Source organism: Salmo salar, chromosome ssa01 (assembly GCF_905237065.1).
Source record: "Salmo salar chromosome ssa01, Ssal_v3.1, whole genome shotgun sequence".
Taxonomy (NCBI): domain Eukaryota; kingdom Metazoa; phylum Chordata; class Actinopteri; order Salmoniformes; family Salmonidae; genus Salmo; species Salmo salar.
Genome location: NC_059442.1, coordinates 103,415,182 through 103,441,770, shown reverse-complemented (window position 1 = coordinate 103,441,770; position 26,589 = coordinate 103,415,182). Strand labels below are relative to the sequence as shown.

Sequence of the window (26,589 nt, the reverse complement as noted above, 5' to 3'; positions counted from 1 at the left end):
CCAGGGACAAGCTGCTAGTAATGAGTGTTCTGCTTCCAGGGACAAGCTGCTAGTAATGAGTGTTCTTCTTCCAGGGACAAGCTGCTAGTAATGAGTGTTCTTCTTCCAGGGACAAGCTGCTAGTAATGAGTGTTCTGCAGCCAGGGACAAGCTGCTAGTAATGAGTGTTCCGCAGCCAGGGACAAGCTGCTAGTAATGAGTGTTCTGCAGCCAGGGACAAGCTGCTAGTAATGAGTGTTCTGCTTCCAGGGACAAGCTGCTAGTAATGAGTGTTCTGCAGCCAGGGACAAGCTGCTAGTAATGAGTGTTCCGCAGCCAGGGACAAGCTGCTAGTAATGAGTGTTCTGCAGCCAGGGACAAGCTGCTAGTAATGAGTGTTCTGCAGCCAGGGACAAGCTGCTAGTAATGAGTGTTCTGCAGCCAGGGACAAGCTGCTAGTAATGAGTGTTCTGCAGCCAGGGACAAGCTGCTAGTAATGAGTGTTCTGCAGCCAGGGACAAGCTGCTAGTAATGAGTGTTCTGCAGCCAGCGACAAGCTGCTAGTAATGAGTGTTCTGCAGCCAGGGACAAGCTGCTAGTAATGAGTGTTCTGCAGCCAGGGACAAGCTGCTAGTAATGAGTGTTCTGCAGCCAGGGACAAGCTGCTAGTAATGAGTGTTCTGCTGCCAGGGACAAGCTGCTAGTAATGAGTGTTCTGCAGCCAGGGACAAGCTGCTAGTAATGAGTGTTCTGCAGCCAGGGACAAGCTGCTAGTAATGAGTGTTCTGCAGCCAGCGACAAGCTGCTAGTAATGAGTGTTCTGCAGCCAGGGACAAGCTGCTAGTAATGAGTGTTCTGCAGCCAGCGACAAGCTGCTAGTAATGAGTGTTCTGCAGCCAGGGACAAGCTGCTAGTAATGAGTGTTCTGCTTCCAGGGACAAGCTGCTAGTAATGAGTGTTCTGCTTCCAGGGACAAGCTGCTAGTAATGAGTGTTCTTCTTCCAGGGACAAGCTGCTAGTAATGAGTGTTCTTCTTCCAGGGACAAGCTGCTAGTAATGAGTGTTCTGCAGCCAGGGACAAGCTGCTAGTAATGAGTGTTCCGCAGCCAGGGACAAGCTGCTAGTAATGAGTGTTCTGCAGCCAGGGACAAGCTGCTAGTAATGAGTGTTCTGCAGCCAGGGACAAGCTGCTAGTAATGAGTGTTCCGCAGCCAGGGACAAGCTGCTAGTAATGAGTGTTCCGCAGCCAGGGACAAGCTGCTAGTAATGAGTGTTCTGCAGCCAGGGACAAGCTGCTAGTAATGAGTGTTCTGCAGCCAGGGACAAGCTGCTAGTAATGAGTGTTCTGCAGCCAGGGACAAGCTGCTAGTAATGAGTGTTCTGCAGCCAGGGACAAGCTGCTAGTAATGAGTGTTCTGCAGCCAGGGACAAGCTGCTAGTAATGAGTGTTCTGCAGCCAGGGACAAGCTGCTAGTAATGAGTGTTCTGCAGCCAGGGACAAGCTGCTAGTAATGAGTGTTCTGCAGCCAGCGACAAGCTGCTAGTAATGAGTGTTCTGCAGCCAGGGACAAGCTGCTAGTAATGAGTGTTCTGCAGCCAGGGACAAGCTGCTAGTAATGAGTGTTCTGCAGCCAGGGACAAGCTGCTAGTAATGAGTGTTCTGCAGCCAGGGACAAGCTGCTAGTAATGAGTGTTCTGCAGCCAGGGACAAGCTGCTAGTAATGAGTGTTCTGCTGCCAGGGACAAGCTGCTAGTAATGAGTGTTCTGCTGCCAGGGACAAGCTGTACTTTATGAAGACTGTGAGGTACAGGGCAGAAGGAAACAAGTTGTGGTAGGAGAGGTTATTGACTGATGAGATGGGGAAGAAGAAGCTCTACTAGAAGCCATTAAAGAGAGATGTTGGATTTAGCTGGAGGTCTAGGAGTAACTGGTTTGTAATAACACCGACATGTAGAAGGGTAGTTAATAGCTAGCCCCCCCCACACACACACACACACACAGATTGGGTTGATGCCTGAATGCAACATGCTCACTGAAGTGGAATGCTAGAGACAATGCTCAGTCCCCACCAAAGATACATGTAGCCAGACCTAATGGGACAGCTCAGAACACACACACACCACAGCTCAGAAAGCAGTGAAATCCATCGACCTCTTCTCCTGGTTTCATAACAGCCATCCTCCTTAGTAATGGCTATCCAGTCAGTGGTACCATACAGGTTATTTCACATCATATTCATTGCAGGCAGTAAATGGAAGGGATAAGGTTATATGATGCATATTGATTCCAGGCAGAAATGGAAGGGATAAGGTTATATGATTCATATTGATTCCAGGCAGTAAATGGAAGGGATAAGGTTATATGATTCATATTGATTCCAGGCAGTAAATGGAAGGGATAAGGTTATATGATTCATATTGATTCCAGGCAGTAAATGGAAGGGATAAGGTTATATGATTCATATTGATTCCAGGCAGTAAATGGAAGGGATAAGGTTATATGATTCATATTAATTCCAGGTAGTAAATGGAAGGGATAAGGTTATATGATTCATATCACGTTCTAGCTGCATATTTAAAATGTAAAATTTTGCCAAATGACAGGCCTGATGAGATGCTGGTCTTTGAGTGATGTATTTGGGGATTTCTCCAGATATGAAAGTTACCTAGCCTAGTGTGCTTCTGCTGCTTGTAGAAAATGGATGGATTTACCAAGCCAGTTAATTCTATTAGAAAATATCTTGGCCCATTTAGAAATATCTTGGCCTATTTAGAAAGAGCTTGGCCTATTTAGAAAGAGTTTGGCCTATTTAGAAAGAGTTTGGCCTATTTAGAAAGAGTTTGGCCTATTTAGAAAGAGTTTGGCCTATTTAGAAAGAGTTTGGCCTATTTAGAAAGAGTTTGGCCTATTTAGAAAGAGTTTGGCCTATTTAGAAAGAGTTTGGCCTATTTAGAAAGAGTTTGGACTATTTAGAAAGAGTTTGGACTATTTAGAAAGAGTTTGGCCTATTTAGAAAGAGTTTGGCCTATTTAGAAAGAGCTTGGCCTATTAGAAAGATCTTGGCCCATTTATAAATATCTCTGCCCATTTATAAAGATTTTGGCCTATTAGAAAGATCTTGGCCTATTATAAAGATCTTGGCCCATTTATAAAGATCTTGGCCCATTTATAAAGATCTTGGCCTATTAGAATATCTTGGCCCATTTATAAAGATCTTGGCCCATTTATAAAGATCTTGGACCATTTATAAAGATCTTGGCCTATTAGAACGATCTTGGCCCATTTTATAAAGATCTTGGCATATTAGAACGATCTTGGCCCATTTTATAAAGATCTTGGCATATTAGAAAGAACATGGCCTATTAGAAAGATCTTGGCCTTTTAGAAAGATCTTGGCCTTTTAGAAAGATCTTGGCATAGGCAAAGCAGCATAATAGTATCAATAGGATAAAAGGGGAACAATCGATTGACGTTAAGAAAGCAGCCATTACTTAGTAAACCATAAAGGAGTGCAATGAGGACTCCATTCTCTTCACTGTAACCTTGTCTTAACTGTGTGTGTGTCACAGCATCTGCGACATGTTATAGCCTGTTATGACCTGTTATTAACACCCTGTGTGTCTCCCTCCCTTCAGGGCAGAACATTCCTGGTGTCAGACCAATGTCTGCAGCATGCATTCAGCCTTCACCACAGTCTCTGTGCCAGCCTACTGCTGGCCTACCAGGGCCTGTTTGGTTACTTCACCTCTGTCAGCAAGGACCTGCCCTCCTCACACCGCATGGAGCTAGGTAGGCCTACACTACACCATGGTAACACCGGCTCTCTGACACTAGAAACAGTCAGTCACACACCCATCACATTGCCAGGTGGCTGCATGGAGAAAAACAGTGTCAACTGAAATGGAAAGAAACTCCAGGATGTTGATGCGCCACAGATGTAATGGATCTGTGGCGCTGACAGACTGGGTCATTCCTGCATAGTCCATTTATTACCTCAGTTTTGGTGTTGACATTACAACGCTGGACCTGCTGTTTGATTTGACTGCAGGGTTTGAGTTGATGAATTAGATTTACAGAGCTCTGATACCCAGTGAGAGAATTACTGGAGATTCAGCTCTGTATTACACCCCAACATGATCCAGAAACACAAACATCTAGCCTGCTACCAGACTTTACTGTTATATCGCTCTTGTTTAATGTTGTGCTCTTCTCTCTTTTGCTTTTTAGAATGTCTATCTAGAATGAGTATGATGTATTTTACATTTGTCTTCATGAACTGGCTGTGCTGTTTATCATAGTATTTGCATGTCATCATTTGCTCCCTGCCCCCTACAAAAAAAGAGTCATTTTAGCCGTTCTAGAAGGAACTTGATGGTAGTAGTTCACTTGCTCACCTTTGGAGTGCTGACTTCCTGCAGTAGTGTACTGGTGGTGGGCCACATCTCTAATCCTATTCACCACTATCTGGAACTGATGTGATACAACTGAGCTTTTAGCTTATTCTGACCCTTCACTTTGTAGCCTAGTGAACACTCTTGCCCTGCACTGTAAGAAGGTATTGGGATATAGACAGTAGGCTCTGTCATTGATGTGCCTCTTATGTCCTGAAGTTTAAAGGGACAGTACAACATTGTTGTAGTTGGTTTTAGATGTTCAGATGTTCTTAAAGGGATATAGTGCAAGATTTGGGCCTTGAAGCCGTTTTCTACTTCCCCAGAGTCGGATGAACTCGTTGATTCCATTTTCATGTCTCTGCATTCAGTATATAATGGAAGTTCTAGATGGTTAACAGAGGCAGAAAAATGGTATCCACAAGTTCATCTGACTCTTGGGAAGTAGATAAAGGGTATCATTGCCAGAATCTCGTACTGTCCCTTTAAAACACCTGAACAAGTCAAACCAGCTACATGTATAACTTAACACCATCAACTCTCCTCCCTACAACTAGCTGTGGTCCTTCACAGACTGTTAGTCACAGTCACAACATCAACTCTCCTCCCTACAACTAGCTATGGTCCTTCACAGACTGTTAGTCACAGTCACAACATCAACTCTCCTCCCTACAACTAGCTGTGGTCTGGTCCTTCACAGACTGTTAGTCACAGTCACAACATCAACTCTCCTCCCTACAACTAGCTGTGGTCTGGTCCTTCACAGACTGTTAGTCACAGTCACAACATCAACTCTCCTCCCTACAACTAGCTGTGGTCTGGTCCTTCACAGACTGTTAGTCACAGTCACAACATCAACTCTCCTCCCTACAACTAGCTGTGGTCTGGTCCTTCACAGACTGTTAGCCACAGTCACAACATCAACTCTCCTCCCTACAACTAGCTGTGGTCTGGTCCTTCACAGACTGTTAGTCACAGTCACAACATCAACTCTCCTCCCTACAACTAGCTGTGGTCTGGTCCTTCACAGACTGTTACTCACAGTCACAACATCAACTCTCCTCCCTACAACTAGCTGTGGTCCTTCACAGACTGTTAGTCACAGTCACAACATCAACTCTCCTCCCTACAACTAGCTGTGGTCCTTCACAGACTGTTAGTCACAGTCACAACATCAACTCTCCTCCCTACAACTAGCTGTGGTCTGGTCCTTCACAGACTGTTAGTCACAGTCACAACATCAACTCTCCTCCCTACAACTAGCTGTGGTCTGGTCCTTCACAGACTGTTAGCCACAGTCACAACATCAACTCTCCTCCCTACAACTAGCTGTGGTCTGGTCCTTCACAGACTGTTAGTCACAGTCACAACATCAACTCTCCTCCCTACAACTAGCTGTGGTCTGGTCCTTCACAGACTGTTAGTCACAGTCACAACATCAACTCTCCTCCCTACAACTAGCTGTGGTCTGGTCCTTCACAGACTGTTAGTCACAGTCACAACATCAACTCTCCTCCCTACAACTAGCTGTGGTCCTTCACAGACTGTTAGTCACAGTCACAACATCAACTCTCCTCCCTACAACTAGCTGTGGTCTGGTCCTTCACAGACTGTTAGTCACAGTCACAACATCAACTCTCCTCCCTACAACTAGCTGTGGTCCTTCACAGACTGTTAGTCACAGTCACAACATCAACTCTCCTCCCTACAACTAGCTGTGGTCTGGTCCTTCACAGACTGTTAGTTACAGTCAAAACAAACGTTTCATCCTGAACATGATCAAGTACTTATTAATCCATTCTAACCTTAGAGGGCATAGTAACAACAACAAGGTTAAACATGCCCTTATATATGTGCCAATCACTCCTACTAGCCAAGCCCAGCATGCAAGTCCTTTATGAGAGAGTACTCAGAAGACCCTTCCCTCCAGACCAAAGGCACGTCTTCATAGGTATGTCCCCCCCTACCTGAACCCTACCCCTCCGTCCCTTCCCTCTACCCTCAATTCATCCTGCTTCTTCATTTCTTTTCTTTTCCCGTTTGGTTTCTTTGCTTTCTCCTCTTTTGGTTCCTTTCTTTTTTCCCACATACCTGGTCATCTTTCTGTGTGCTTCAATACTTCAGTCTTTCAGTCACTATAAGTCCTAGAGGTCAGTGCCTGTCATAGTCCTCTGTCTGTCGTTTATTCACACACTTCCTTCTCTCCACAGGTGGGCCGCCTTCTAGTCCTTTTCTGTCACAGTCATATCTCTGAGGGCCAGGTCTCTCTCTTTCTCTGGCTCTCTTCTATCTTCTAGTCCTTTTCTGTCACAGTCATATCTCTGGGGGCCAGGTCTCTCTCTCTCTCTGGCTCTCTTCTATCTTCTAGTCCTTTTCTGTCACAGTCATATCTCTGAGGGCCAGGTCTCTCTCTCTCTCTGGCTCTCTTCTATCTTCTAGTCCTTTTCTGTCACAGTCATATCTCTGGGGCCCAGGTCTCTCTCTCTCTCTGGCTCTCTTCTATCTTCTAGTCCTTTTCTGTCACAGTCATATCTCTGGGGGCCAGGTCTCTCTCTCTCTCTCTGGCTCTCTTCTATCTTCTAGTCCTTTTCTGTCACAGTCATATCTCTGGGGGCCAGGTCTCTCTCTCTCTCTCTGGCTCTCTTCTATCTTCTAGTCCTTTTCTGTTACAGTCATATCTCTGGGGGCCAGGTCTCTCTCTCTCTCTGGCTCTCTTCTATCTTCTAGTCCTTTTCTGTCACAGTCATATCTCTGGGGGCCAGGTTTCTCTCTCTCTCTGGCTCTCTTCTATCTTCTAGTCCTTTTCTGTCACAGTCATATCTCTGGGGGCCAGGTCTCTCTCTCTCGCTCTCGCTCTCTCTGGCTCTCTCTGGCTCTCTCTCTGGCTCTCTCCTATCTTCTTGTCCTCTCTTCATCCATCTGACTGGCTCTTATGTCTAATGATACCGTTGACTTTACAGCCTGTCTGTCAGACTTGACAGATCTGTATATGATTGTGGAATTGACAACAAAAAAAGGACCTCTTTTAATGCTCTTTGTTTTGTTCTCCAGAGGAACTAGACGTTGAGAACCGTCTCACTGAGCTCTGTGATCAAGTCAAGGTACGATATTAGTTTCTGCCATCAGCTCACTGTCTGAGCCCTTTTCATAGTCAAGTCGATAGGTCTACTTAGTGGACTAATCACTTCCAGCACTATGGCAGGTCTCCCTGACCCAGATTAAACTCTTGGACTTAAACTCCTGGACTAAGTTCTTCATTGAGTATGATTGGATTTGAACTCAAATAGAGATGTGCTTACCTCAAGGAAACATGGAAGTATTGGAACAGGGCCTGTGTTTGTGTTTTAGCTTGTCTTTGTGGCGCCCCCTGGTGTCTATACTGGTCGAATCTATGTCCCCCTCTCTCCAACAGCAGAGGGCAGAGAGCCCGGACGAGCTGGCAGAGCTGGTCAATATGAACCTGGCCCAGCTGTGTTCCCTCCTCATGGCTCTGTGGGGTCAGTTCCTGGAGGTGGTCTCACTGCAGGAGAATGTTGCTGCCCTGCTGGCTGTGGAGCATCACACACTCAGAGTGAGTAGATTAGTAGCACCTAGCATCTCACTAACCCTGCTGACCATGGTGCACCTCACTAACCCTGCTGACCATGGAGCACCTCACTAACCCTGCTGACCATGGAGCACCTCACTAACCCTGCTGACCATGGAGCACCTCACTAACCCTGCTGACCATGGAGCACCTCACTAACCCTGCTGACCATGGTGCACCTCACTAACCCTGCTGACCATGGAGCACCTCACTAACCCTGCTGACCATGGAGCACCTCACTAACCCTGCTGACCATGGTGCACCTCACTAACCCTGCTGACCATGGAGCACCTCACTAACCCTGCTGACCATGGAGCACCTCACTAACCCTGCTGACCATGGAGCACCTCACTAACCCTGCTGACCATGGAGCACCTCACTAACCCTGCTGACCATGGAGCACCTCACTAACCCTGCTGACCATGGAGCACCTCACTAACCCTGCTGACCATGGAGCACCTCACTAACCCTGCTGACCATGGAGCACCTCACTAACCCTGCTGACCATGGAGCACCTCACTAACCCTGCTGACCATGGAGCACCTCACTAACCCTGCTGACCATGGAGCACCTCACTAACCCTGCTGACCATGGAGCACCTCACTAACCCTGCTGACCATGGAGCACCTCACTAACCCTGCTGACCATGGTGCACCTCACTAACCCTGCTGACCATGGAGCACCTCACTAACCCTGCTGACCATGGAGCACCTCACTAACCCTGCTGACCATGGAGCACCTCACTAACCCTGCTGACCATGGAGCACCTCACTAACCCTGCTGACCATGGAGCACCTCACTAACCCTGCTGACCATGGAGCACCTCACTAACCCTGCTGACCATGGAGCACCTCACTAACCCTGCTGACCATGGAGCACCTCACTAACCCTGCTGACCATGGAGCACCTCACTAACCCTGCTGACCATGGAGCACCTCACTAACCCTGCTGACCATGGAGCACCTCACTAACCCTGCTGACCATGGAGCACCTCACTAACCCTGCTGACCATGGAGCACCTCACTAACCCTGCTGACCATGGAGCACCTCACTAACCCTGCTGACCATGGAGCACCTCACTAACCCTGCTGACCATGGAGCACCTCACTAACCCTGCTGACCATGGAGCACCTCACTAACCCTGCTGACCATGGAGCACCTCACTAACCCTGCTGACCATGGAGCACCTCACTAACCCTGCTGACCATGGTGCACCTCACTAACCCTGCTGACCATGGAGCACCTCACTAACCCTGCTGACCATGGAGCACCTCACTAACCCTGCTGACCATGGTGCACCTCACTAACCCTGCTGACCATGGAGCACCTCACTAACCCTGCTGACCATGGAGCACCTCACTAACCCTGCTGACCATGGAGCCCCTCACTAACCCTGCTGACCATGGAGCACCTCACTAACCCTGCTGACCATGGTGCACCTCACTAACCCTGCTGACCATGGAGCACCTCACTAACCCTGCTGACCATGGAGCACCTCACTAACCCTGCTGACCATGGTGCACCTCACTAACCCTGCTGACCATGGAGCACCTCACTAACCCTGCTGACCATGGAGCACCTCACTAACCCTGCTGACCATGGAGCACCTCACTAACCCTGCTGACCATGGAGCACCTCACTAACCCTGCTGACCATGGAGCACCTCACTAACCCTGCTGACCATGGTGCACCTCACTAACCCTGCTGACCATGGTGCACCTCACTAACCCTGCTGACCATGGTGCACCTCACTAACCCTGCTGACCATGGAGCATCTCACTAACCCTGCTGACCATGGAGCACCTCACTAACCCTGCTGACCATGGAGCACCTCACTAACCCTGCTGACCATGGAGCACCTCACTAACCCTGCTGACCATGGTGCACCTCACTAACCCTGCTGACCATGGAGCACCTCACTAACCCTGCTGACCATGGAGCACCTCACTAACCCTGCTGACCATGGAGCACCTCACTAACCCTGCTGACCATGGTGCACCTCACTAACCCTGCTGACCATGGAGCACCTCACTAACCCTGCTGACCATGGAGCACCTCACTAACCCTGCTGACCATGGAGCACCTCACACTGTTCATGTGTTCTCATTCTGGTCTCTTGCTCTCCTTATTTGAGGTGCGGAGATTTGCAGAGGCCTTCTTTTGTCTGGAACACCCGAGACAAACGGCGCTGGCCTATCAGGAACTACAGTAAGACAAACTACTAACACGTCTTCTGTGGGTGTCCTGTTTCTGTTTGTTTGTTTTTATATGATGAATTAACCACCAATTCACAACAACAGAAAATGAAGATTTGTACTGTTTTATTTTTCCCTCCTCACGTCTTCTCTCTCCCCTCCTCACGTCTTCTCTCTCTCCCCTCCTCATGTCTTCTCTCTCCCCCCTCCTCACGTCTTCTCTCTCTCCCCCCTCCTCACGTCTTCTCTCTCTCCCCCCTCCTCACGTCTTCTCTCTCTCCCCCCTCCTCACGTCTTCTCTCTCTCCCCCCTCCTCACGTCTTCTCTCTCCCCCCTCCTCACGTCTTCTCTCTCTCTCCCCTCCTCACGTCTTCTCTCTCTCTCCCCTCCTCACGTCTTCTCTCTCTCCCCTCCTCACGTCTTCTCTCTCTCCCCTCCTCACGTCTTCTCTCTCTCCCCTCCTCACGTCTTCTCTCTCTCCCCTCCTCACGTCTTCTCTCTCTCCCCTCCCCACGTCTTCTCTCTCTCCCCTCCCCACGTCTTCTCTCTCCCCCTCCCCACGTCTTCTCTCTCCCCCCTCCCCACGTCTTCTCTCTCCCCCCTCCCCACGTCTTCTCTCTCTCTCCCCCTCCCCTCGTCTTCTCTCTCTCTCCCCCTCCCCACGTCTTCTCTCTCTCTCCCCCTCCCCACGTCTTCTCTCTCTCTCCCCCTCCCCTCGTCTTCTCTCTCTCTCCCCCCTCCCCTCGTCTTCTCTCTCTCTCCCCCCTCCCCTCGTCTTCTCTCTCTCTCCCCCTCCCCTCGTCTTCTCTCTCTCTCCCCCTCCCCTCGTCTTCTCTCTCTCTCCCCCCTCCCCTCGTCTTCTCTCTCTCTCCCCTCCTCTGTCAGTGCTCACAGCCACCAGCAGATGACCACAGCCATCAAGAGTTCCTCCTACTTCCTGTCTCTACCACCACTTCCTGTTGCGTGTGCCGACCTGGACGGGGACGTCAGCTCCCTGCCAATCATCTTCGAGGACAGATACCTGGACTCTATCACGGAAGGTCAGTGACGAAATAGAATGAAATAGATTGTGTTTCTATATTTCTATGAGTAACATGGCAGACCGTTAGAGAGACAGCTATTTAAAACAGGGATGTAATCACTTCAATTTAGAAAAGTCAGGAAAGTAAATATTGTTTTCGGGCTAGGTTATGATGAATGTATAGAGGGCTATGTCATAAAAGCAGGAATTTGTGATTAATCAGGGAAAATCACATTCACGCTTTGAAATATGATTTCTACAATCACAGTAATTTGTTCATTTAAGTGCCTTGAACATTTGAAGTGAGACTGGAAAGTGGCAACATGGAAGTGTTTCTTTGTCTTTCTCTATGAATATATTTAGTCTGTTGTGTATCGCCTCTATATATTCTGTCTGTTGATTCAGTTTACGGTGGCAGCACCATTTCACCTAATGTAATTCTGGGTATATGTAAATCTACTTGGTGGATAAAGGTCATTGAGATTTTCTCCATACTCTGGTTTCCCCTGCTTCAGATCGGGACGGGCCGTGGCTGGGCATACATAACCCCCGAAGTGGCTCCACGTCCTCCGGTAACTCTAAGGCCAGCTCATCCTCTTCCACTGCAGCTGCCGCAGCATCCTTCCCCAGCCCCATCCTGGAGCCTCGGCCTCCAACCATGATGGACACAACCTGGCCCGATGACTGCCCAGACGTGCCCAAGTCCAAAGGTGTGTTGTTATTATTCATAGGAATAGTTACTATCATAGTTACTACGCTACACGTTCAGGTGATAGTTACTACGCTACACGTTCAGGTGATAGTTACTACGCCACACGTTCAGGTGATAGTTACTACGCTACACGTTCAGGTGATAGTTACTACGCTACACGTTCAGGTGATTGTTACTACGCTACACGTTCAGGTGATAGTTACTACGCTACACGTTCAGGTGATAGTTACTACGCTACACGTTCAGGTGATAGTTACTACGCTACACGTTCAGGTGATAGTTACTACGCTACACGTTCAAGTGATAGTTACTACGCTACACGTTCAGGGGATAGTTACTACGCTACACGTTCAGGTGATAGTTACTACGCTACACGTTCAGGTGATAGTTACTGCGCTACACGTTCAGGTGATTGTTACTGCGCTACACGTTCAGGTGATAGTTACTACGCTACACGTTCAGGTGATAGTTACTGCGCTACACGTTCAGGTGATTGTTACTGCGCTACACGTTCAGGTGATAGTTACTACGCTACACGTTCAGGTGATAGTTACTACGCTACACGTTCAGGTGATAGTTACTACGCTACACGTTCAGGTGATTGTTACTACGCTACACGTTCAGGTGATAGTTACTACGCTACACGTTCAGGTGATAGTTACTACGCTACACGTTCAGGTGATAGTTACTACGCTACACGTTCAGGTGATAGTTACTACGCTACATGTTCAGGTGATAGTTACTACGCTACATGTTCAGGTGATTGTTACTACGCTACACGTTCAGGTGATTGTTACTACGCTACACGTTCAGGTGATTGTTACTACGCTACACGTTCAGGTTATAGTTACTACGCTACATGTTCAGGTGATTGTTACTACGCTACACGTTCAGGTGATAGTTACTATGTCTTGGTAAATATGGCACTGACAAATCCTTGACAATGCTTCCTTGAATAGAGTGGGAACCATGATCTTTTATCAGTTCATCTGAAGCACGTTGGGTTTGTGATAAAACCCCTTAAAAATAAAACAAATACTTTTTCTTTGTATTAAAGGCAAGTCGGTGAAACTGAAGAAGAACGCCAAGACGGAGAGGGAGAACGCCAAGAAGCTCATCAGACAGGGATCCAAGGACTCTGTGGTTCTGGTGGCCTATAAGAACCTGGGGAAGGCCGCTAACTCGGCTAACCCTTCACAGCTAACACATGGAGAAACGGACCAGGACAGAGCGGCCCAGGGACAGGGAGAGGCTGGCCTGAAGCAGCAGAGGGAGGAGAGGGAGCAGGGGGAGAGGGATGCCTTGCTGGGGGTGACTGGGGGAGACTCCAACACTGACCTAAGGACTAGGATCTCCAAATATTTTCCTGAGCCTGGTGCTACCACCACCACCACCGCTGGACAGGCAAATGCTGTTCTTAATTTTGACTCTCTCCTTGAGGATGACGTCCTAGTAGCTAGTGGCGTGGCTAGCCAGAAAGGTTACTTCACAGCCTTAGTGAGCTTGGACCCACAGAACAAGCCGGCCCAGGCTGGTCCTGGTGCTGTAGCCGGATTAACCACCACAGATAATAACCAAGTAATTCACAAAAATGCTGCCGTTGACCACTACAGCCAGCAGCTGCCCGATCAATACACACCTGGTTCTACCACCACTGGACTCAGGCACATCGAGGTCCAACCCAGTGACAAGGACCCGTACCAAGGAGACACAGTGACAGTTCTCCTGCCCTGTCGGACGGATGGGGATGGGACCTCCAAAAGAGAGATCCCAGAAATCACCCAGACAGACCTGTGTATGTCCGACTCTAAACACCTTGCTATGAGAGACTGGAGGTCTGAGGTGTCTGACAGGCCTGGGGGTAGAGAGGTAATGACAGAGGTTAGTCAGAGGCCAGGTCTGGTGCTTCTACAGCAGGTGAAAGGTGATTGTATCAGGCTGCCACCAGACGGAGGTGCTGCAGTCCCCAGTGCCTCCTCCCGTCTCTCTGACTCTGGTATCGAGAGCGAGCCCAGCTCCTTCGCTATCCAGCTGGCTACCCAGGGTGGGGCCGGAGGGCTGGCTGGGGCCCCTGAGACGGAGTTGGGCCCCCAGCAGGCCGAACGGCCCCTATTCAGCCCTGCTCCCCGGCCCGTCCAGCCCACCTCTGTCCATAAGGGCAGCATGGGGGCTGGAGAGGGCCTCAACCCGGAGAGCACAGTCAGCGCGGTCAGCGGCGTCCAGTCTTCCCTCACCTCCATCAACTCGCTGCCCTCGGATGACGAGGGGGAGGGGGGTACGTCTGTGTCCAGGGGCTCCAGCGGCGTAGGAGGAGGGGAGGCCGAGGGGCCACCAGGCCAAGGGGGAATGAGGAAGTCCAGCGTTCTGGTACAGGAGCCACAGAGCCTGGTGTTCTCTGGAGGACCACCACCATCAGTCCCAACACGCTGCTCCGTACCCAGCCAAACGCACCCCGACGCTGGGATGGGCCTCAACACCACCGCTAGTGGGGGTTCTGCTTCTCAATATCTGCCTCCTAGGACTTTTTCCTCAACCTCTGAGTCAACACTTAACACTGATCCCAGGTTGTTAACAGGTTTCTCTGAGGGGGCCGTAGGGGGTCCAGGTGCCCCCCGTAGTGAGCCCCAGACAGCCTCCTACCCCTCCTCTAACTCCACCGCCAGCAGCAGTGACCTGGTCAAGAAGGGACTGGTAGAAAACTACTTTGGCTCGCGCTCCAGCACAGACATCTCCGAGATCAGCCCTGTAGAGACGTCAGCTATCACCCTGGGGATACTGTCCGGAGCGGGGCCGGGGCCGCCTGTGGAGGAAGACGAGGAAGAGGACAACGAGATGATAGAGAACGGCTTCTACGAGGAAGGAGATGGCTTGGCGTTCGTGAACGGTGTCGTTGATGAGGAGGAGGAGGATGAAGGGGATGGAGGGGCAGTAGGGAGGAGTCTGTTGTTTGAACAGTTTGGACTGGACCATGTTCAGGAGCCCAGGGGTCTTCCTCCAGGCTACGGTGCCCCTATCCGCTCCCCCCTGGCCCCCAGCTCAGTGGGCTCTTCCCAGGGGAGACCTCTAGTCCCTACCCCCTCCACCTTCCTCACCTCCAACAGCCTGCGCTGGTATGACAGCGCCCCCACACCACAGATGAAAGCGTGAGTCCACAGTCTAGTCATCTCATGTCCTACAGTCCACAGTCTAGTCATCTCATGTCCTACAGTCCACAGTCTAGTCATCTCATGTCCTACAGTCCACAGTCTAGTCATCTCATGGCCTACAGTCCACAGTCTAGTCATCTCATGTCCTACAGTCCACAGTCTAGTCATCTCATGTCCTACAGTCCACAGTCTAGTCATCTCATGTCCTACAGTCCACAGTCTAGTCATCTCATGTCCTACAGTCCACAGTCTAGTCATCTCATGTCCTACAGTCCACAGTCTAGTCATCTCATGTCCTACAGTCCACAGTCTAGTCATCTCATGTCCTACAGTCCACAGTCTAGTCATCTCATGTCCTACAGTCCACAGTCTAGTCATCTCATGTCCTACAGTCCACAGTCTAGTCATCTCATGTCCTACAGTCCACAGTCCAGTCATCTCATGTCCTACAGTCCACAGTCCAGTCATCTCATGTCCTACAGTCCACAGTCCAGTCATCTCATGTCCTACAGTCCACTGTCCTCAGTCCAGTCATCTCATGTCCTACAGTCCACAGTCCAGTCATCTCATGTCCTACAGTCCACAGTCTAGTCATCTCATGTCCTACAGTCCACAGTCTAGTCATCTCATGTCCTACAGTCCACAGTCTAGTCATCTCATGTCCTACAGTCCACAGTCTAGTCATCTCATGTCCTACAGTCCACAGTCTAGTCATCTCATGTCCTACAGTCCACAGTCTAGTCATCTCATGTCCTACAGTCCACAGTCTAGTCATCTCATGTCCTACAGTCCACAGTCTAGTCATCTCATGTCCTACAGTCCACAGTCTAGTCATCTCATGTCCTACAGTCCACAGTCTAGTCATCTCATGTCCTACAGTCCACAGTCTAGTCATCTCATGTCCTACAGTCCACAGTCTAGTCATCTCATGTCCTACAGTCCACAGTCTAGTCATCTCATGTCCTACAGTCCACAGTCTAGTCATCTCATGTCCTACAGTCCACAGTCTAGTCATCTCATGTCCTACAGTCCACAGTCTAGTCATCTCATGTCCTACAGTCCACAGTCCAGTCATCTCATGTCCTACAGTCCACAGTCCAGTCATCTCATGTCCTACAGTCCACAGTTTAGTCATCTCATGTCCTACAGTCCACAGTCTAGTCATCTCATGTCCTACAGTCCACAGTCTAGTCATCTCATGTCCTACAGTCCACAGTCTAGTCATCTCATGTCCTACAGTCCACAGTCTAGTCATCTCATGTCCTACAGTCCACAGTCTAGTCATCTCATGTCCTACAGTCCACAGTCTAGTCATCTCATGTCCTACAGTCCACAGTCCAGTCATCTCATGTCCTACAGTCCACAGTCTAGTCATCTCATGTCCTACAGTCCACAGTCTAGTCATCTCATGTCCTACAGTCCACAGTCTAGTCATCTCATGTCCTACAGTCCACAGTCCAGTCATCTCATGTCCTACAGTCCACAGTCCAGTCATCTCATGTCCTACAGTCCACAGTCTAGTCATCTCATGTCCTACAGTCCACAGTCTAGTCATCTCATGTCCTACAGTCCACAGTCTAGTCATCTCATGTCCTACAGTCCACAGTCTAGTCATCTCATGTCCTACAGTCCACAGTCTAGTCATCTCATGTCCTACAGTCCACAGTCTAGTCATCTCATGTCCTACAGTCCACAGTCTAGTCATCTCATGTCCTACAGTCCACAGTCTAGTCATCTCATGTCCTACAGTCCACAGTCTAGTCATCTCATGTCCTACAGTCCACAGTCTAGTCATCTCATGTCCTACAGTCCACAGTCTAGTCATCTCATGTCCTACAGTCCAGTCATCTCATGTCCTACAGTTTAGTCATCTCATGTCCTACAGTCCACAGTCTAGTCATCTCATGTCCTACAGTCCACAGTCTAGTCACCTCATGTCCTACAGTCCACAGTCTAGTCATCTCATGTCCTACAGTCCACAGTCCAGTCATCTCATGTCCTACAGTCCAGTCATCTCATGTCCTACAGTCCAGTCATCTCATGTCCTACAGTCCAGTCATCTCATGTCCTACAGTCCAGTCATCTCATGTCCTACAGTCTACAGTCTAGTCATCTCATGTCCCACAGTCTAGTCATCTCATGTCCTACAGTCCACAGTCTAGTCATCTCATGTCCTACAGTCCAGTCATCTCATGTCCTACAGTCCAGTCATCTCATGTCCTACAGTTCACAGTTTAGTCATCTCATGTTCTACAGTCCACAGTCTAGTCACCTCATGTCCTTCAGTCTACAGTCTAGTCATCTCATGTCCTACAGTTCAATCATTTCAGTTCTGCTTCTTTGATGGTTATGTCTTCAGCCTTAGCTAGGGAAATGTTGCTCCGTTATCTTTACTGTATTAGGTTGATTTGACAGGGATGATGCACCATTTGCACATTAATGTGGTCCTTTGTGGTTCAGTCTGTAGATAATGGCGCTTGCAACGCCAAGGGTCGTAGGTTCGATTTCCGTTGGGACCACCCATATGCAAAATGTATGCATGCATGACTGTAAGTCAATTTGGATTAAAGCATCTGCTATATGGCATATACACTGAGTGTACAAAACATTAGGAACACCTTCCTTATATTGCATTGCACCCCCCTTTTGTCCTCAGTTCTTCACACAAACCGGTGCGCCTGGCACCTACTACGATACCCTGTTCAGAGGCACTTCAATCTTTTGTCTTGCCCATTAACCCTCTGAATGGCACACATACACAATCCATGTCTCAATTGTCTCAAGGCTTCAATATCCTCCTTTAATCTGTCTCCTCCCCTTCATCTACACTGATTGAAGTGGATTTAACAAGTGACATCAATAAAGGATTGTATCTTTCACCTGGATTCGCCTGGTCTGTCTATGTCATGGAAAGAGCAGGTGTTCTTAATGTTTTGTAAACTGTGCATATGCTCAGTGTACAGTAGTAGTATTATTATGATTATCATAATAGCTGATATTATTAATCAACATTACTGGGCAGGCAAATAATAAAAATGTCTTCCTTATCCTGGTGGTGTAGTTTTGTTGCGGCCAAAGAGGAGTTGAAGCAGCTGAGACTACCAGGGTTCCTGTACAGTGAGGTGGGAGACCTGGCCTCTAGTGTTCCTTACTTTAGCCTGGAGGAGGATGACAACTGTGACGAGGGCATCCACCTCATCGTCTGTGTCCACGGCCTCGATGGTAACTACACTTTATCAATTTAGTCAGATAATCAACCCATCTTGTTATCTGCTTCAGTTCTTTTGGCACAGGACATGTTGTGGTCCGATATGTTGAAAACCGATCTGGTTTCAAATACTATTGAAATCATTTCAAATCCTTTACCTGGGCTTGATCAAGCTTGACTTGGCAATGGAACCAATAGGAAAGCCCCAGTAGTGGTGTTCCAGACAGGTTAAAACCTGTTTGGGATAGGGGGCAGTATTTTCACGTCCGGATGAAATGTGTGCCCAAATTAAACTGCCTGCTACTCAGGCCCAGAAGCTAGGATATGCATATAGATCTACATGCTACATGCAGGATATGCATATAGATCTACATGCTAGATATGCATGTAGATTTGGATAGAAAACACTCTAAAGTTTCTAAAACTGTTAAAATTATGTCTGTGTGTATAACATAACTTATTTGGCAGGCGAAACCCCGAGGGCAAACCATCCAGGATATTTTTTTTTTGAGGTGACAGAGTTTTCAATGGGTTTTGTATGTGAATCTAGATTTCTGTGGCACTTGCTTGCAGTTCCTATCGCTTCCACTGGATGTCAACAGTCTTTAGAAATTGGTTGATGTTTTTCTTTTGAGTAATGAAGAAGTAGCCCTGTTCAGAACGAGGGTCGAGTCTAGTGTACTGTTTGTTAGGGGCGCACGACCTGAAAGCTTGCTCCACTTTGTTTTCATCCTGTATTGAACGCAGTTTATCCCGTCTTAAATTTGATTGATTATTTACGTAAAAAAATACCTAAAGTTGTATTAGGAAAGTTGTTTGCAATGTTTGGCTCAAGATTACAGGTAACTTATTAGATATTTTGTAGTCATGTTGCGCCAGTTGGAACCGGTGTTTTGTCTGAGTCAAACGCGCCAAATAAATGGACATTTTGGATATATAACGACGGAATTTATCGAACAAAAGGACCATTTATGATGTTTATGGGACATATTGGAGTGCCAACAGAGGAAGCTCTTCAAAGGTAAGGCATGATTTATATCGTTATTTCTGACTTTTGTGTCGCGCCTGGCGAGTTGAATTATGATTGTCATGTGTTTGTTTGATGGGGTGCTGTCCTCAGATAATAGCATGGTTTGCTTTCGCCGTAAAGCCTTTTTAAATCTGACACGGTGGCTAGATTAACAAGAAGTTAAGCTTTAATTTGGTGTATTGCACTTGTGAATGTATGAAATTAAAATATTTGAAATCATTTTTTTTGAATTTCGCGTTCTGCCATTTCACCGGATGGTGTCGAAACGTTCCGCTATCAGAACCCCTAGCCATAAATTAATGCATCGCTCATAGTATTTGAAAGATTTCAAACGGTATTTGAACCCAGGTCTAATGTGAAATATCTTGGGTGTTCCTTCATTCTGTGTCTTCCAGGTAACAGTGCTGACCTGCGTCTGGTGAAGACCTACCTGGAGCTGGGACTACCTGGAGCTAGGATAGACTTCCTCATGTCCGAACGCAACCAGGTAACTAACCATAGTGTACCACACCTGAACCAACCGACACTACCTCATTGTGGGACACCTGAACCAACCGACACTACCTCATTGTGGGACACCTGAACCAACCGACACTACCTCATTGTGGGACACCTGAACCAACCGACAATACCTCATTGTGGGACACCTGAACCAACCGACACTACCTCATTGTGGGACACCTGAACCAACCGACACTACCTCATTGTGGGACACCTGAACCAACCGACACTACCTCATTGTGGGACACCTGAACCAACCGACACTACCTCATTGTGGGACACCTGAACCAACCGACACTACCTCATTGTGGGACACCTGAACCAACCGACACTACCTCATTGTGGGACACGTGAACCAACCGACACTACCTCATTGTGGGACACCTAAACCAACCGACACTACCTCATTGTGGGACACCTAAACCAACCCGACACTACAGACATCCACCAAACAAGCAAAAACCAACTATGAGAATGAGTGACACCTAAACCAACCGACACTACCTCATCTGCCTCTTTACTTCACATTATTATGGGATGTTATGTAGTTCAGGTCCATTCGTTCTTGAATGACAATCAACAATGGATGGTTAATAGGAATTTTTTCTAGTTTCATCTCATGGGAGTGCAGTATTGTCATGGGAGTGCAGTATTGTCATGGGAGTGCAGTATTGTCATGGGAGTGCAGTATTGTCATGGGAGTGCAGTATTGTCATGGGAGTGCAGTATTGTCATGGGAGTGCAGTATTGTCATGGGAGTGCAGTTTCGTCTGCATCCTCTTATGCAAGTGCAGTAAACAATGCCGTGTCCTTGTCAGTCTGTAGAACTTTAGGTCTGACTTTTTGTTGTTTTCCCCACAGAATGACACGTTTGCTGACTTTGAGCAGATGACAGACCGGCTGTTGGATGAAATAGTTCAGTACATTCAGATCTACAACCTCACCGTCTCTAAGATCAGGTACATATGGGTTCTTCAGATCTACAAACACACCGTCTCTAAGATCAGGTACATATGGGTTCTTCAGATCTACAACCTCACCGTCTCTAAGATCAGGTACATATGGGTTCTTCAGATCTACAACCTCACCGTCTCTAAGATCAGGTACATATGGGTTCTTCAGATCTACAACCTCACCGTCTCTAAGATCAGGTACATATGGGTTCTTCAGATCTACAACCTCACCGTCTCTAAGATCAGGTACATATGGGTTCTTCAGATCTACAACCTCACCGTCTCTAAGATCAGGTACATATGGGTTCTTCAGATCTACAACCTCACCGTCTCTAAGATCAGGTACATATGGGTTCTTCAGATCTACAACCTCACCGTCTCTAAGATCAGGTACATATGGGTTCTTCAGATCTACAACCTCACCGTCTCTAAGATCAGGTACATATGGGTTCTTCAGATCTACAACCTCACCGTCTCTAAGATCAGGTACATATGGGTTCTTCAGATCTACAACCTCACCGTCTCTTCTTCTTGCCCAGTCTGACTACTATGGGTGCTGAAATGTGAAGTGTGTCGCTCTCCTCTTCTTCATCTGCGCTGATGGAAAGAAGTAATAATGGGATGAAGCAACATAGTGGATCTCTAGCACCCATGAATTGGCTTTCCCACTGTCTAGTCAGTCACCCCGTTCCCACTGTCCAGCCGGTCGCCCCGCCCCCACCGTCCAGCCGGTCGCCCCGCCCCCACCGTCCAGCCGGTCGCCCCGTCCCCACCGTCCAGCCGGTCGCCCCGTTCCCACCGTCCAGCCGTTTGCCCCGTCCCCACCGTCCAGCCGGTCGCCCCGTCCCCACCGTCCAGCCGGTCACCCCTTTTCCATCAGTGCAGATGGAGGAAAGAAGACAAGAAGTTGAATCAGCTTAATACTATTGAGATGCCCCCTGTTGTATAACAGTGCTCTCCACATCAGCCATCTTTAATTGTCCCCCACCATGAAATTGGGGAGGGGATCTGTCTCGGTCCTTTAATACATTAGTCCCTCATGATATCTCAGAAACCACTGGCCCAATTCTGAGGAAACTTGGGTGAATGATGCATCTTGCCATAGAGATCCGGCATTTACAAAAGGACACTGATTGGCCCAAGCTATAGGGGGGCTGCGTCATTCATGGGGGATGACACATTTACTGTTGCCTTGTTTGATTTGAGGTCCTGCGTGATCTCTGACTTGTATCTATATGCTCTGTTTCTCAGCTTCGTAGGCCACTCCCTGGGGAACCTGATAGTTCGTTCAGTACTGACCAGACCCAGGTTTAAATGTTACCTGAGCAGACTTCACACCTTCCTCTCTCTGTCTGGACCTCACCTGGGTACCCTGTACAACAGCTCTGCTCTGGTCAACACAGGTATCTCTCTACACTATACCCTCTACAGCAGGGATCATCACCTAGATTCAGACAGGGACCGATTTCTTTCTTTTCTGGAGCGCCGGAACAATTATAAATAATATACAAATTGACCGCAAGAAGCCCAAATATAATGTTTGACTAAAACACAGCAGTTTCAAACCTTGCTTATATTTGTATAAGATCGTGTCTCTTTTATGCATGGGAATACTTGAACAGATTTCTTAAATTCACTTCATTTGGAGCTGTTTTCCTGGTGTTTTTAGCATCTTTTATGTCCAATGATGAAAATTCCTCACACAATTTGTATTTATTTATTTTTGCTCAGAAAACTTGGGGGGGGGGGACAAATAAAACCATCCATGGGCCAAATTCGGCCCACTGGCCACCAGTTGGGATTTTGAGAATCTGCCAAATATCCTGCCTTATTAGATTTATTTAGTTCATGCTCGCAGTGTGTTTGCGAGATGCCGTACAAAAGGCAGTTTTAAAACCGTCCCATGACTCCTGCAGTGTCTACAGACATCCACCAAACAAGCAAAAACTGATGAGTGTGACAAACTGGTAGTCACTTATAGATGGGCTATGTCAGTCAGACAGGTGGCTAGCTGCCTGCAGAGACTTCTATTGCAGTAAAGCTGAAGGGCTCTGGCTAGTAGTACTTAGCCAGTTAGAAGGATGATGTCAGAAGCTAACATTTAAACGGATCATTTAAATAGGTTACTAATTTGTAGTAACTGTGCTTTACAGAGAGTAGGTTACTGAGCCAGACAGTGATGTGGTGCTCAGTGGTGAGGCTGAGGCAGGCTACAATGCATGCAGGAGGAAGCGGAGGAGACATTTAGACAATACTTTAAAAACACAGGATACAACATTCCATTTAAAAAGCTCCTAGCTTACAATTAAAAATAAATAAAATGATGAATACTATTCCAGGAAAGTGTACTGTGAAAATGTTGAAGGAATATTTCCCTTTAACTACGGCAGTGTGCTACGCTCAGTCAAGGAAACAAGTCATTGTCTTCCTCACCCTGGTTGATTTAGTCGGTCTTTAACCCCTGTATTCCTCCTCCTTCCTCCCTCCAGGCCTGTGGTTCATGCAGAAGTGGAAGAAGTCTGGCTCCCTGCTCCAGCTCACCTGCAGAGACCACTCTGATCCCAGACAGACCTTCCTCTACAAGCTTAGCAAGAAATCTGGTGAGTTGAGCAGAGTAAAGATAATTTGTTGATGTTTTTTACAGTGCAATGTGTTACATTGTTAAGCCTGGTATCCATCTGTTCTGCTGGGCATTTAAATGAAGCTTGCTGTCTATTGTTCCATGAATAACAGGTGTGCTGTGTCAATGTGTTGTGGCAGGTCTTCATCACTTCAGGAACGTGGTGTTAGTGGGCTCTCTGCAGGATCGTTACGTCCCGTATCACTCAGCCAGGATCGAGATGTGTAAGACAGCCCTGAAGGACAAACAAACAGGTGGGCCCTACATATTTATCAGAGCAGGCCACAAACATGTGTCCTACAGGACATTTGTTCACAGTGTAGACAAGCTACTGGACCAATTGCCTGGTTCCTCTTGCTGCTGCTTGCTGTTGGGGCTTTGCTAGGCCGGGTTACAGTTAAGCACTTTGTGACAACTGTTGATGTCGAAGTGGCTTCATGAATACATTTGATTGATTGTTGTCGTGTACGGCTCAGTTGGTTAGAGCATGGCCCTTGCAACACCAGGATTGTGGGTTTGATTCCCGGGCCACCCAGATGTAAAATGTATGCACACGCTTCTAAATGGAGTTTATTCTTCTTATTCTCTCTGTCACTCCCTTTTTTCTCTTTTACTCCCTTTCTGTCTCTCGCCCTCTCCCCCTCCCCCCTCTCGCACTCCCCCTCCCTCTCTCACTTTCCCTCTCACTCCCCCTATCCATCTCTCACTCCCCCTATCCATCTCTCACTCCCCCTATCCATCTCTCTCTCCCCCTCTCTCCCCCCTCTCTCCCCCCTCTCTCTCCCCCTCTCTCCCCTCTCTCTCCCCCCTCTCTCCCCCCTCTCTCTCCCCCTCTCTCTCCCCTCTCTCTCCCCCTCTCTCCCTCTCTCCCTCTACCCCCCTCTCTCCCAGGTTCGGTATATGTAGAGATGATAGAGAACCTGTTGCTGCCGGTGCTCCAGAACAGAGACTGTAACCTGGTGCGTTACGATGTCATCCACGCCCTGCCCAACACCGCCAACTCCCTGATTGGCCGAGCAGCACACATCGCCGTCCTCGACTCGGAAATCTTCCTGGAGAAGTTCTTCCTGGTCGCAGGCCTGAAGTTCTTTCAGTAGGAGAGGAGGGGTCTATGAATCCAACCAATGGCTGGAAGGGGGGATGGGAGTGGGGCTCTACCAATCTAACCAATGGCTGGAGCGGAGGGACATTTTTTCAGTAGGAAGTAGGAGTGGCCACCCAATCAAATCAATAACTGGAGGAGGGAGAATGGGGGCCTCCCAATCAATAACATGGTCCCATATCTGTTTTGGTCAACTCCTATAGTCATTGACATGCCAAAAGAATGTATGCATTGTATCCTGTGGAGGTCACCGGGTGGAAGGAGTTTACACATTTAAGACCATGTCAGTGGTGCTGAAGTGAGATCTCTGCCCATCTCCACCCAATGACCATAGAAGTTGACAAGACTGCACAAACTGATCTGGGACCAGGCTTGCAAATAAAACCTGTGGCTGGAGGGAGAGGGGAAGAGAGGTGAACGTGGAGCATACATAGAATATAATTACTAGACCATCAATCTAGTGATGCTATTTCTATCATGTGTAGCTTATATTACCTCACAGCATCCAAAACCCAATTCTCAATATTGTATCTGGTTGACGCGTATGGTTTTATAGATGCATCTGCTTCCATATGGAAGGTCAGAATTCTAATATCAGTGTTTATTTTTATTTTTTTTAGTTCATTTTTTTATCGGTTTATTAGTGAATGTTCCTAATTTTTATTGTTCTACTTCCATTTTTCAAAGGATGATTTCAAGTTGATTTTATGAATGTACTTGTGGTGGGGGGATGGTTTTCCTTATCATATTGTAGTCTTTTCAGTGTTATTTATCTATGAAATTGTTATATTTTCACATGGTTTTGTTCAAACCATTCATTTATTAAGACGATTGCAATACCGATCTGGAAATGTAGCTGCTAAAAATGGTGAGCTAACTCATCTTCTCATATTGTCCTCACCTTTATTTAAAAGGTGCATTTTCTTCAACAACAACAAATTAGTCGTAAAGTTAAACTATTATACTCTTGCATTAATTTGCACCACAACTGTATAAAAAACAGATTTTCTACTGAGGATGGTCATTTTTACTAAGTACATATTTTACTATCAGAATTTTCATTTGTGTTATTTTTTCATTTTACAAAGGTAAAGGCTTCCAGTCTAGTCGAACTAACTTAACGGAATCAATTTGATTGTAACTCGGACAATGCAGCCTGGGACTTATAAGGCTTTGCGGTTTTCTATAGCTCTGGACCAGGGCGTTCGGTGCAGGTTGTTGGCGCTGAGCCTTCCTGAACAGGGGAAGAGACAACTCGTTGCGCAATGGACCAGAGCTAGGTTTTATACTGTATGCTGTTACTTTGCCATTACAGCATCGTGCACAACACTAAACCCAACCTGGTGTTGGGAACATTATACGAGCCTTGCTTGATTAAAGCATGAGAACATTTTATTACAAGGGGTTTTAAATAAACTTGTTCAACTGTTATAGCCAGAAGGGTCGTGTTCATTAGGGCTCACCGTAGCAAAACGTTTTCTAACAGAAGGCAAAGAAAGCCTTGCTTATTGGACAAGTTCATGTAGGGAAGAACCCTGTTTTGATTGTGTTTTCTTTCGCCTGGTGCCAAATGAATACGACCCAGATGTAAAGGTGGGGTGTAGCCAAGGGTCAGTACTTATGAATAGCACATATCTTGGTTCATGGAGAGTATTTCTGTCATGGATGGGTGGGTGTATTATTTATGGTTTTAACATGAGTATTGTTTTTAGATATAAAATCAACTTCTCATTTCTTTGTGAAAATGGTTTGTATCATTGCACTCTTTACCATTAAATAAATGTATTATAAATATTTGTTGGTCTTTTTTTGCTCATTTATGCAATTTGGTTGAAAGTTAAGAACTCAAATGTTTGACTAGATGGCAGTGTAGCTGGATTCCACTGCATGATGATCACCTTTCCCTGCCAGAGAAAAAAACAATAGGCAGTGGTATGGTTTCTAATCTATTCCATCTCTAGAAAAGGTTATCTAGACTTGAAGAGGACGAGCCTGGATGAAAAGGTTATCTAGACTTGAAGAGGACGAGCCTGGATGAAAAGGTTATCTAGACTTGAAGAGGACGAGCCTGGATGAAAAGGTTATCTAGACTTGAAGAGGACGAGCCTGGATCCCAGTCGGTCTGCTCTCTTGCCAACTCCTTA

The 26,589-nt window shown here is 47.4% G+C and overlaps 1 protein-coding gene across 5 annotated transcripts in view; it reads left to right on the top strand.

Annotated features, from left to right (window-relative positions):
• Positions 1 to 26,239, top strand: part of fam135a (family with sequence similarity 135 member A) — a 52,105-nt gene extending 25,866 nt beyond the window's left edge. For 2 of the 5 annotated variants that reach the window (XM_045687070.1, XM_045687076.1), the window contains exons 8-22: positions 3,616 to 3,769; positions 6,245 to 6,322; positions 7,423 to 7,472; positions 7,784 to 7,942; positions 10,092 to 10,165; positions 11,038 to 11,192; positions 11,689 to 11,883; positions 12,943 to 15,028; positions 18,093 to 18,253; positions 19,665 to 19,756; positions 20,632 to 20,729; positions 21,975 to 22,126; positions 23,213 to 23,323; positions 23,484 to 23,597; positions 24,235 to 26,239. In XM_045687070.1, the coding sequence (XP_045543026.1) occupies positions 3,616 to 3,769; positions 6,245 to 6,322; positions 7,423 to 7,472; positions 7,784 to 7,942; positions 10,092 to 10,165; positions 11,038 to 11,192; positions 11,689 to 11,883; positions 12,943 to 15,028; positions 18,093 to 18,253; positions 19,665 to 19,756; positions 20,632 to 20,729; positions 21,975 to 22,126; positions 23,213 to 23,323; positions 23,484 to 23,597; positions 24,235 to 24,440 (3,885 nt within the window). In that variant the 3' untranslated portion in view covers positions 24,441 to 26,239. The remainder of the gene's footprint in view (positions 1 to 3,615; positions 3,770 to 6,244; positions 6,323 to 7,422; positions 7,473 to 7,783; positions 7,943 to 10,091; positions 10,166 to 11,037; positions 11,193 to 11,688; positions 11,884 to 12,942; positions 15,029 to 18,092; positions 18,254 to 19,664; positions 19,757 to 20,631; positions 20,730 to 21,974; positions 22,127 to 23,212; positions 23,324 to 23,483; positions 23,598 to 24,234) is intronic. The other 3 variants (XM_045687073.1, XM_045687075.1, XM_045687074.1) reach the window with 3 other exon arrangements.
• Positions 26,240 to 26,589: the final 350 nt, after the last annotated feature.